The sequence below is a fragment of the Labrus bergylta genome, chromosome 4, assembly GCF_963930695.1.
Source record: "Labrus bergylta chromosome 4, fLabBer1.1, whole genome shotgun sequence".
NCBI lineage: Eukaryota > Metazoa > Chordata > Actinopteri > Labriformes > Labridae > Labrus > Labrus bergylta.
The window spans coordinates 30,955,160-30,967,833 of record NC_089198.1 but is presented as its reverse complement, the minus strand read 5'-3'; the positions used below and the strand labels follow the sequence as shown (position 1 = coordinate 30,967,833).

Sequence of the window (12,674 nt, the reverse complement as noted above, 5' to 3'; positions counted from 1 at the left end):
TCTGTAACATAACATAAGAAGAGAAATGTTTCCTCCCTGGTCCCTTAAACCAAATGATGGACTAAATTATAGAATTTCAACAACAGTGATTTATTACAAACAAAGAAAATGAAACATCACAACTGAGGCAAAATTGTCTCGGGGTGAACAAAAGCACAATTAAGAGACAAGAACCAATGACCTCCTTTTATGACACTAGCTTATCTGAACACACAAGGTAAACGAAAAGACAAGAAAGTCCCTAACCTAACCAGAAAACTGATGTTCTGCTGTTCTACTGCTTCCAAAAAATGAAAGATTTAAGCAAAAACAGGTTATCAGTACTAGAAAATCTAACACTGAATCTCAAAGTTGAAAACAACACAGGCCAAGGTTTGGAGGCCAAGGACAGATGACATCGCTGCTACAGTATTTACCATTGTAGTCGGGTTCAGACTGTTACGGCCAAATTTCAGTTCAAAATTGTCTTAGCTATGAGCTGTCTCTGCTTGCCCTTGAACATATAGATGAGAATCACTGGAGTTCTTATCAAATAAAAATGAGTCATTTAAAGACTCCTGCTCTGATTCATATCACATTTATTTCTGAGTTGAGAACTGTAGATAATGATATCCTCTGAAGGACTGTTTCATTTTTTCTCCCTCCAACCTTTTGAATGAGCGTTTGCTTCTCTCCGGTGCTTTTTCCTATTCAATGAACAATTGTTTCATTTTTGATAATGGTTGGGTTCTATTGGGCTACATTTGCACTACAGGTCAAAGTGACCCAGGTTAGATTTTTTTTTGCACATATAATATGTGACCTAGATCTAAAAATGTTACGACAGAATGAACATCACAACTCAAATGGAATGAGATCTTTTTGGGTCACTTTCATATATGTGGTCATAAATGAAAAACAAGTAGGATCTTTTTCAATGTGACCCGAGTCTGAACAGCGAGGTATTGGATGTGGGGGCGCGGGGGGGGGGTTATTCAGAATCTGATCAGAATGTACTTGTCCGTCCTGTGTTGGGAGGGTTTTGTTCAGGAGAAAATTACAGAAACAGATACATGCAACTAATATTACACTGAGGATTGCTCCAGCAGGAAGGATGTAAATATTTGCATACAATAATAGGCATAGCTTCATTAAAACAGATGTTTAAATCCACATCTACTAAAGCATCGAAGTTAAGAGTTGAATAACTGTAAAGAATCACCATCACAAAGAAGGATGAGAAGATGATTCATGAGAAACGGCAGTAAAAGAAACAGATGGAGTGGAATAATAACGTCTAAATTATTGAATTTAAATAGGATTTTTTCGGACGTTTCCTCCACAAAGTCCTCCTCGCTACTCCTATCAGTTTTACACCTCAGGAGCTCTCTTAAGGGCTAAGACACTTTGTGAAGAACTTTAATCTTTACAAAGATATAGTCTTAACTTTGAGGGAAAATTCTTAGGAAATGTCCTGATTCTAAGAATTTTCTTAGAATTATGTCACTAAAAGCGACTGCTTTTTAATATTTTCTAATATGACTTGACAGTGGGCATCCACTTTTATTCAAATAAAATTATGAAATGTTAAATGCTTAAGCCAGAAAAATGTATCAAAAGGTCTTAAAATGCATCAGAATGCAGGAAATGACATCTACTCGAGGACCCCCAGACCCCCTTAATTAAATCCTCCCCCAGAACCCCCTAAATAAAATCCTCCCTCACACTTTTTAATGCGTGTAATACCCATGCTCTGTAGTGCGCTCTTTTTTGTTTTCTTTTTTATTAGCGGTACTTTGCTTGCTCTGCATGCTGGGTTGTGGATTGATGTCCTGCTAAGGGGGCTGCTTTGTTTTTTAAAAGCTGCAGCACCTTTTGGCTCGTGTTTTATGAAGAACGCTGGTGAATACCTGTTGTGTTAGATTTAGTCCTAATTCAGCAGGAAAAGCTGTTTTCTCCTCACAAAGCCGGGCAAGGATTCCCCCATTATATTTCAACGCCATGCCTCTGTGATCAAACTGAACTCATCGTAAGCACCATGCTGAACCCGTGACACCACAGACTTGTTTTTGGGGAAGTATTTAAAACAATACTTTCCTCTAATTGGACATTTTAAAAACCTTGAATCCAACAGATTAGTTATCGTAGCTGTTTGAGCTATTTAAAAATGTCAACTTTTATCTAGCAGCACAAATGTTATCTGAATATATTCATGCTGCAGAACTCTCTGAAGGGTCAACTTGCACTCACCTTCGTAGCTGTAAGGTACATTTTCTATTAAGTGCTTCCCATAATACTCTTCTTCTTGTACATCACAGGCAGACACATGCTGTTTGCACTTTGACCCACTTTAAGGTATTTCTGTGCAGCACTGTTAAACTACAGCCAACACTTCTTTTGTCGGCTCTCCTCTGTGAAGCCTGTGCAGCCTCAAAGCCGTCCTTGACAGCACTTCTCTGTACATGTACTTGGAGAGCCTCTTAAAAGCGTCATTTTTATGTGGTTGTTAGATTTTAAAATTTCACCCAAATAACAGCTGGTTGGGATCGGCAGAACTCGGCTTTAAAGCTGAAGTTCTCTTTTTTCAGTTGATTAAAAGTTTCAGGAAATATATAGGCTATTGAATGTTCTGTTTAATTACATAAAAATATTTTTAAACCTTCCAAGGCATCAAAAACACCTTGTTCAGTGGTATTGTTGTTTAGGAGGTCTGAGCTCAGCTGATAAATATGGAGCACAAAGTTTCTCTTTTGGTTGATGTGTTGGTAGATGGAAGGGAAAGTCAAAGCCAGGAGACTGGAGTTTGATGCATACATGCATACAGATGTCGGTTATGTCAGGAGGTAGCTTGGTACCTTGAACTATCCAAAGCCTATCCATCCATCCCTGCAGTTTCTTCGGCTCACTTGATGTCAGGTCGCAGTAAATTGATTCAGAAATGAATAACTGAGATTCTGATTTTTTCCCCCAAACCCCTGGTAACTTATGTCAATCAACATTTAGTGTGTTTATATTCTAGGCTTGTCACACATCCTTTTGACTTTTGAATTTTGACTGAAGCTTCAGTGTTTATCCAGCTCTGCATGGGTCTGTAAACCTTTCTGTGTTCTAACCTCTCTCCATTTTTCAAAAGCATCTCCAATATTGATCCTAGTTTGAGCACGTTTCTGCTCGTGGAGCTTATTAGAAACATGCAGAGGCTTTCTAGGTCGGGTACAATCACTTCTATCTGAACCACTTCTCTTGCCTGCTTCCATCACTGCAACACCTGTTGGTGTGCTGTTTGCCTGGCAAACCAAGGGGCGTCCAAAACTGTGGCGTGGGGGTGCCTTTTTATAAATGGTTTCTGTTCTGCTGTCATCTATCTGGCCTGGAAGTGACAGTTACTTACAGTCTGTTCCTGCTCTTTATTTCTGCTGCTTTAGCTTAATTAATTCCTGCAAATGAGTCCATACTCTCACTGGACTGACTCAGTCTAAAAAAATACACACTGTTAAAGAATCTGTGTCTAAATCCAGGACATAACTGTATAACTGTATTTTTCTCTATAATGCCGGAGAATCTCATCCACAAAAGCACGGCAGGTTTAGCCAACGTTATTTTGTTCCTCTAAAAGCTTCACAGGCTCCCTTCTCTGAATCTGTTGACCCTGAATCAGGACATATCTTTCATGCTTTCAATGGCATAATAACTATTCAACGCTCAGCAAATGTTTTCCAATTTTGCCTCTAAAACTACATTGCTCATAAAACATTGTATAAGTACGCATAGTCCGGCATTAAAAATAGTTCAGCTTCTTTCTAAAGCTTTGTTTTTATTGTTGGATTTGGCACTCACCGGGGAAAATATTTTAAAGGAGTCTGAGTCGTTACTTCCTATGTCATGTCTTGCTTCCTATGAACCCCCCCTCTTTATTCATTTACCAGATCATAAATACTCCACATCAATACATGACAGATGTGCTGTCAGTGAAATCCCTCTTTGGTTTCTGAACAGGCGTCATCAATGGTGGTTGGATATTCTGTCTTTTGTTAAGTCTAGAAACAGGCAATGAGGTGGAGCCACACCGTATTGACAGCTAAAAACAGCTATGCACCTCATGCAAACTTATAAATGACTTGACGGTTAGTAAAACCAAGTCTGCTGAGTAATTGCAGCGTGTACTAATGGAGAAAAGGCCAATTGATACCATGTTGGTTTTTTGTACCACACTGTTGATTGTGCTCTAAAAATGGGCTGCAGTGGTGAGCGCTGTTGTCTCACAGTGAGGAGGTTCCTGATACGAATCTCCGCCTGACAGGAGCCTCCCCATGCATGTGTTGGTTCTCTCCAGGTACTCCGTGTTCCTCCCACAGTCCAAAGACATGCTCGTTAGGTCAACTGGTGACTCCAAATTGGCCGTAGGTGTGAAGTGTGGCTGGTTGTCTGTCTCTATATGTCAGCCCTTTGATTGACTGACTGCCGAACAGTCCAGGGTGTACCCCGCATCTCACCCAATGACAGCCAAAAGGTCGAGGGTTCGATCCCCAGCTGAGCAACATGTCTGATGTCTCCTTGGGCAAGACACTTAACCCTGCATTGCTCCCGCTGCTTCTTCAGTGGCGGTGTATGAATGGATTAGTGGTGTACTTACTCTCTGACGTACGTCACTTTGGATAAAAGCGTTTGCTCTGTGAATTGTAGAATTGATGGATGGATGTAAAAATTGGCATTTTAATATGGGATCCAATGGGGAGTCCTTTGCTTTCGCAGGCAAGCCTCAAGTGGACACTCAAGGAACTGCAATTTTTACAGTCCTGCATTGGCTTCTTTTGTTTTCCATTCGTAAATAAAACAGAACAAAACACTGTCATTAGAGCTGTGGGCAACGATTTACTGTAACAGTCACAAATCAAAATAAGAGGAAATACACTTGTATTCCAATTGTTTAATTAAAGGCACTAGACACCTACTTTTTTTGTCTTTCTGTCACATGTAGTTAGGATGTGCGTGCATGATGTTTGAAGAAGTGGCTCAGTTCCCCTCTCTTCTGCACGGGGGGATCTAATTTGTCCTTATTTCGGAGTTTCTCTTGCACACTGACTTCTGTTGCTGCAGATTTTGTTCCCTGCCAGTGAACATTTCTGGGGGGAAATTGTGCAGTGAATATTGCTTTATTATTAAATCAGCCATGTGAAATGCGGAAACAATGGTGTCATCAAAAAAAAATAAAAAGCCTTCCCACTTGTGAAGTAAAGCAACACCAACGTCTGTGCTGTCAGATAGTCATGGCTGCCAATATTATTTACACAACATATTCATATCTTCAGTGTGTATTGTTCTGAAACCAACAATATGAAAAGCTGATGAAGCTGCTGTCATGAAAAAAAGTCCTTCCCGGTTTGTCACATTGACATTGCTGCCAACTGTGTTTTCATTCTCCCATTTTTTTTTTTTTTTTGCTGAGGGATCCTCTCCAGTTTAATCAAACACTGCGTCTTGGTTGGGGATTTTTAAAGCTCTTGTCACTGAGCAGCGTTAGCGTGAATTTGAGTTCAGTTCACATGCATCCCGCCGAGCCAGCAAATCTTTGCTGCTTTGATGGATTTTCCCCCTCACTTTGTTATTCACAATCCACGAACACTTGTAAGACAAGCTTCAATACATGCCCTCTAAATATAGCTAATGCCTCTTAAAAGATACACCCTTGCTGAAATGCATTTAATAAATGTTGTAGTGTAAAGGGATTTTGTTTTTAACAAACAGTTTTTTTATTACTTGTGTTTACATCTGTGCTCATGCTTAAGATCTTAATGTAAACTTAAGACGGCAGACGTCAGAGGGGCCTTCCTCTGCTGGTTTTTCCTTTTCTTACATTGTAGACAGACAGACATTTAGTGTCTAATAGCAAAATGGATGAAGGAAAAATATATTTTTATTCTTTCCTTTTAAATGGGGACAGAGCACATTAAAGGCGTTGTATGTGACATTGAAAACATTAATATAGCAGATATGAATTATATCCAATCACCAGTGAGTAATGCCTTTCTAAAAAGGAGTGAAGTCAGTCTCCATCTTGGCCCTCATCTTATTTGTGTTTTGCACAGAGGCTCAGGGACACTGTTACTAGAGGCGTGATTGCACTTTTTTTTATTAGCAACAGTACAATTCAATGAGAACAGACAGACTTTCCACACAACAGGTATAAAATACATCAAAGAAATAAGGAACCAAATCAACTTTAGAGGAATATACCTGTAGAAACAGCTGAACTCTACACACCAGCTCCCAACTTCCACTTACTCCCTCCATGCCGCGGTAGTTGTAACGGGACGTGTCTTGTTGTGGCCGCCGCAACCAAACGTCAAATAGTGCTACATAAGGAAGTGTGATCTGCTACTGAAAGCTGCCGTACTATTGCTGTATGTGCTGCTGTGATAAAGACTATTCTCTTCTTCAGGATGGTACTGACATGTTGTCTTGACTACGGTCAACTCAGGGTTAGTTTTCATCGGGGATGAGGGGGTGAGGGTAGCAGAGAAAAATCTAACCCATGAGCCCCTGCCATCTTTTGTTGTTGTTTTGATTGAGAGCACCCTGGTGGCTGAATTTACATAGTGTGCCTTTAAAGTACATGAACATGTAAATCTGACAGATCAAAGCCAAAGGTCCCTGGCAGGTTGAATATACACATGATGTACATATCAACCGAATGAAAGGGATGCCATACTTCATGTTTAAACATGAATTCTGTTCCTTTTTTTCGCATTCCATTTTTTTGTAGGTTGGCATTTTTCCTGGTAACACAAATACAAACACACACACACACACACACACACACAGACACACACACACACACACAAACAAGAGTCATGTGTTTAATGTCCACCAATAGACCACAGCCACAGTTTGAGTTGAATGTGGTTCCATGTTCATATAACCTTGATGTTTCCATCTCACACACGGTATGCATGTCATCCACATTTCAAACAGATTCCCAGATTTCCATTGAACCCCCAGATGTCCCCCTTTGTATCAGAATACCTGATCACACTAAATGCACTGCCCCCTGCTATTCATTTAAAACTGTCTTAGAGGAACTTTTTCCACATTGAGATGAGCTACATTTTGTTCAAGACATGAAAAGATGGCCGGTCATTCCCTCTGCCATTCATTAGATTTGAAAAGTATTTGTTAATAACTTACTGAATACCAGATTTAGGGCTTTAACTTTTTATTGGATTTCCTTTACTGCTCCAGTGATCCAACAAAACCAGTGATTAAAAGAAGTAACCTTTGAGTCATTATTAAAGAGGATCTGTATTTTTTTAAAATCCAATTTCAGGTCAGTACATGGTCGTAAATTATCTTTGTACCATGAAGATTTATACATTTTTGACTTACAAGTTTCATTCCTCCTTCAAAAAAAATTTGAATTTATGTATGGTACCTGGTAAATGGTTTCTTGCTCTTTCAATATTATTATTATGGATTATTTTTCAGTAACAACACTCACTGTGAAATGTTCAGTCTACAAGAGAAAACCATGAAGTTTTTTCTGAATGCTTCAAAGGAAAAGTCATGATCAATGCATCCCTTCACTTAATAACTCAATCAGTTACAAAAGATGTGTCAAACTCTTCTTCATGAGCATTGTGTAACACAGCTGCAGCTACTTCTGCCGAGAAGTTTGGTCAGACTTCATTTCATTTTATTTTTTTCTTAGGACGACCTTGCAGCTTTTTGGTTTTCAAGCCTTTGTAGGCAATTTGAAAAGTAAAAAGCAAGAGTGGCTACTTCTTAAAAGAACAAAATGTGAAAGCCACTTCCCTAATATGTGAACTTGACATCATTCACATTTAAGAATGTGCTCGTCTAGAGGAGTGCATGCATCACCTCTTCTGTTTTTCATGTGTGGCTGGTTTACAAAGTGGAAGATTTGCTCATGCACAATGAGTGAATGTGCAGAAATTTGTGCCTGTAGGCGAGCCATCCAGTGATTTCATTCTTACTGACTGATTGGACGGGATTATTACAGCCCAGCTCTGGCCAATGATGCTTGATTTTTTTTTTTTAAAAGCATCTCATTTATTGATGGAGGAATGCTTTAAAATACGTCCTGCCCTTCACTCATGTGAGGCGTGGTATCTGGAATAGTGAAATGAGATGCAGACTGTCAAATGAAACCATGTTCATTACAACACATTCAAGTTTTTCTCATTAGTGAACACTTCAGTTATGGATCGGATAGAATCCCTCTGCATTACATCGAGCATTGGCTGCTCCGCCCATGGCTGCCCTTCCCCTAATGGAGGACCAATCCTCCACTGTTGGTCCAGAACTTTTCCTTCTTTGTACCCCCTCATTGTCGGTGTTTTTTTTTTTTTTTTTTTTTCTCTGTGTGAATTCAACAGCGGGTTCAACTTTCTTGAACCCAGACGGGGACTCTGGGACGGAGGCAGACAGCGAGCCTCACTTGGCCTTTTACACCGACCCAAACCGCAGCCGCCGCCGGAGTCGAGGTATGAGAAATGGTAATGCCAACAGCGCGTGGGGCTCAGGGGGTAAGGAGGACTCGCACACCTACAGACAGTTTTTCTCCCGCCGTCTGATGGTATTACCATCGCCACGACGCATGACAAGTAACCTTTGCAGTGCAAATAGCAGATGGATTGCTCCAGTGTTGTGTGTGTGTGCAGCTGGTCTCGACTCCTGCAAAAACATTGTACATAGACTCTGTGTAAACGATATGTTGTGTATTTACATATGTGTGTAGTCTTTCTACAGTGAGCATGTAACACTGATCTCAGTGCATCTGCATACTATCTTGTTGACTGAAACCAAACAAGACAATGAGATCAGAGGTTTACCGAGCAGAGTACTGGGCTACTGATTGTGACTCATGACGTGGACAAACGCTGGATTGTGAAATAATATTGCACACAAATATTATTTCTGAAGAGTATCGTGTGCAAATGTTGTCAAAGTGAAGTGGTGCAGCATGCTTTATCTGTCGGCATGCCATGTCCCTGCAGATTTGATGTACAGTAATGGGGGTGTGGAAGAGAGACATAGAGAGGAGAGAGAGAGAGAAACGAGAGAGAGAGGGGAGAAATAAAGACACAATGCCCTCAAAATAATAGCTGCTGTCAGAAGGCGTTACAAGCCTTTACAACACCTCCAAGCCAATTACTCCCCCGTCATGTGCACAGGTGGCACAAACACGGCAAAGCCCTCCAGAAGTGCAGCCAACACCTTTAATTAGAGCTCCAGAATAGAATAAAAGTAAAGCTGCCCGAGCTATGTTGTTTAGATCCAGAGGAGAGGGTGATTCATGGAGCGTGACAAGAGTGTTTTCTTCAAGTCGAGGGGGGGGAGGACAATTTTTTTGAAAAATATTCCACATTGATTGAACGGTCAAATGTGTAAAAAAAAATATCAGATGGCAAAAAAAAATAAAAAATATGCCCTGCACCCCGTTTCTGGGTAAGTCAAGGTGATTAAATAAAAAGTGACTTCATACATAATGCGATAGGTCAGCTTTCTACTTTGGCTTTTTGTTTAAAGGATCGCCTCGGGGACAGCTCTTTTTGAATGCGAAAGTTCCGCCAGAGCAATTTAAAAGTGACAATGTAATCTAGAGTTATCCTGTCAGCGACAAAAAACAAAGTTTGAGCGGCTTGATCCAAGGTCACAGTGGCTTTGTGTGCGAGTGTATGAGTGTGTGTGTGTGTGTGTGTGTGCATATACGAGGTCACATTTAACACTTTCTGTATTGCACTCTGGAGTAAAAGAGATAAGGGAAGCGTTCTGGCTCATGCAGAGAGACAGAGAGAGACAGAGAGAGAGAGAGAGAGAGAGAGGGGAAAAAAACAACCTCTGAACCATTTTTATTTAGGCCCATGTCTCTTTTTTTTTCTCCCACATCCCAGCGTTGATGTTAATACCCTTCAAAGGTAAACCTTATTTCTGTGCCGCTGAGCTATGCCTCGCCTAAACCTCCCAAAGGCTAGAGGGGGTGGTTTGATCCAAAGGTTCCTTTTCATGGGCGCTTAGCCCCTTTTTTTTTTTTTGGGCTTGTTTGTAAAATGACTTCCTGTGTCTGCAGTGTGTGTATATGTTTGTGTGTGCGTGTGTGCATGTATGTTTGTACTTCTGTTTGGGTTGGGTTGGGACATAAAGCGGTAACTGCTTCACATATCTCCATCATTTGTTGTTCCTGCCACACCCAACTCCCTCCCTCCCTCCCTCCCTCCCTCCATGTGCGTTTGTTCTCAGCAGCAGGTTCCCCGCGGAGCCCCATCAATAAGACCACCCTGACTCTGATCAGTGTCATCAGCTGCGTGATTGGCCTGGTTTACTCCTCGCACCTCGCCTGCAGCCTCGCAGTCCGGGTGATCCTACACGTGCCAGAGCACCTCATCGCTGACGGTAAGACTGACACCTGACACCGGCTTCATCACACAAACACACACACACACACACACGTGCGCACGCTCAAAAGCCCCCGGGGGTCTGAGCTGGCATTTTTCTCTCCCTCTCACCGGGGAGTTTAGTTGTCGTACCTCTCAAACAGAGCACTTTCGTTTCTGCAGTCGAGCTGCCGATTTCGCTTTGCACTCTTGCAAAGACAAAGGTAAATGCCAGGTCAACCACACCCCCACCCCCCCCCCCACGTTTCCTTGTGTGAGACCACATAGCAAATGTGCCCTCAAAGCACCAGAGCACGTTGAGGCCACCTGCAGCAAGCCCTCCCATCACTTTTCCCCCCTTGTACTTTCTGAAATGTTGAACCACCTCGCTAATGAATTTCAATGTTGCACCTGCAGGAAAAAAAAGAAAAGAAAGAGCACCCGCAGGGGGGCCGGGGCGCCGGCTCCTGCTGGCTCGTTGCCATTTTTCAAGTGTCACAGGAGTGAGCTGGCAGTCCAGATATATTATAGACTGTGACTAGGCTCACTCATCTATCATCTGGAGGTCTGATTTGATTCTGCTTTCAGGAGGTATACACAGGGCTGCCAGGGAGAGATTGAAATTCCAGGGAGGCGTCCGGGGAGGGGAACTTTGAAAGGGGGAGATGAAAGATGGCCAACTTGCCTGTTGAATTACAAAACCAGGATCGATTTGAGAATGTTTCCATAAATGTCTCCACAATCTTATCAGACTTGATTCGATGTCACGGCGAATCAGATGAAAATCTTGATTCAACCACTGGGGAGAGAAGCTATTAATGCCAGCAGCTGTGCATGGGTCTGCCTTCAAATACCGGGAAGGAAAAGCACGTTTCTCCTCGCCCCCGACATCAGGGGAAGTAATTCTCTGCAGATGTTTGCCTGTTTACTGGATACAAATATCTATTCAAGGTAGATAACAAGGGACAGAACGCACTGTCCTGATATAGAAATGCGGCTGGACATTATCTTCTCATATTGTATTCATAAAGACATCTGTGGTTTTTTCTTAAAGGTGTAAAACTTCCATCTTGTCATCGACTGGGGGGGGGGGGGGCTAGTCCATGTGCTCATTTGGTGTCTTGCGATATAAAAGCACTTTGAGTAGAAAAGTGCTTTATAAAAAATACTCCACAAAGAAAGAGACAAAAGGAAGGCTTCAGTGACAGATTATCTTGTTTTTTTTTCTATTTCATAGAAATGTTGCCATTGTTTAAGTGTTAAGTTATAAACCAATAATGAACACAAACAGTAGAAGGTGATGAGCCTTATTTAAACACAGCAGTGCTCACCAGTGAGAGCCAAAGACATCATCAAATTGGACATGAAATGTGCCATAAAAAACGGAAACATTCCTGATTGGTGTCACAAGTTCGAGCAATTTAATGTGCCTCCACAATCAAGCAAATAAGAAGAGTGTCCAGCTATGTGTGGCGTGTGCTCTAGTTTTTAAGAGCTCCATCAAAGGGGAAGGCACTAATTAGGGCACGGAGAGTCTGCCAACACGCTGTTAAATCTGCCTGGGTTAGCAAATGCCCAGTGCTCCCCCGTGTTTGCAAAAGGACGGGCCATTGGAACGAAGAGTCACAGAGATCACACAGCGGATAACAGTCTCCACTTCAGTTCCACCTGCTGTGTTACCGTGGGAACACTGTCGCCCTGTGATATACAACTGGCGGTCTTTTTTTTAAATCACTGTATCTTTAAAAAAAACATTTGACACAGCTGTGTTAAATACTTGTTTCTGATTGGCCATATATAGGCTAGCAACGATCTGCTATCCCTCCAAAGATCACTGTTGTTCAAGAGAAGCAAACGTTACTCAGAAAAGCAGATGGTTGCTTTAATCACAGAATCTGGAGGATTGATCAATCCATGTAGAAGAAGTTGGGCAAATTTGACGTTTGTCTGTTTACTGTGGGGAAAAAAGGGGAAGGAGACGGAACAGCGGTCAAAAGAGGATGAAAGATCAGACAGAGAAGTCAAGAAAACTGATGACGGCACAAAAAGTAAACACATGACAGAAGGTGAAATGGAATACAGCAGGGTTAAAGACTGGTGAATGGAAAAGATAATATTTTATAGATTCTGACATGACGAGGCAGAAAAATGATTATGGTGCTGATCTGATTCATGTGGATCTGCTCACCGTGCCAGCACCACAACATAGCGTTTCTTTAATGTCTGATGATATAGTAAGGTCATTGTATCATTAAATTCAGTAAACATCTTATATATTGCTCCTTTAAGTGTTTATTGTAAAGA

The 12,674-nt window shown here is 41.5% G+C and overlaps 1 protein-coding gene across 6 annotated transcripts in view; it reads left to right on the top strand.

The window, feature by feature from the left end:
* astn1 (astrotactin 1) overlaps nucleotides 1-12,674 on the top strand; it is a 415,934-nt gene that overhangs the window by 104,831 nt on the left and 298,429 nt on the right. For 2 of the 6 annotated variants that reach the window (XM_065954365.1, XM_065954367.1), the window contains exons 6-7: nucleotides 8,373-8,480; nucleotides 10,240-10,389. In XM_065954365.1, the coding sequence (XP_065810437.1) occupies nucleotides 8,373-8,480; nucleotides 10,240-10,389 (258 nt within the window). Of the gene's footprint in view, nucleotides 1-8,372; nucleotides 8,523-10,239; nucleotides 10,390-12,674 lie in introns of all 6 variants that reach the window. The other 4 variants (XM_065954363.1, XM_020629148.3, XM_065954364.1 and 1 more) reach the window with 3 other exon arrangements.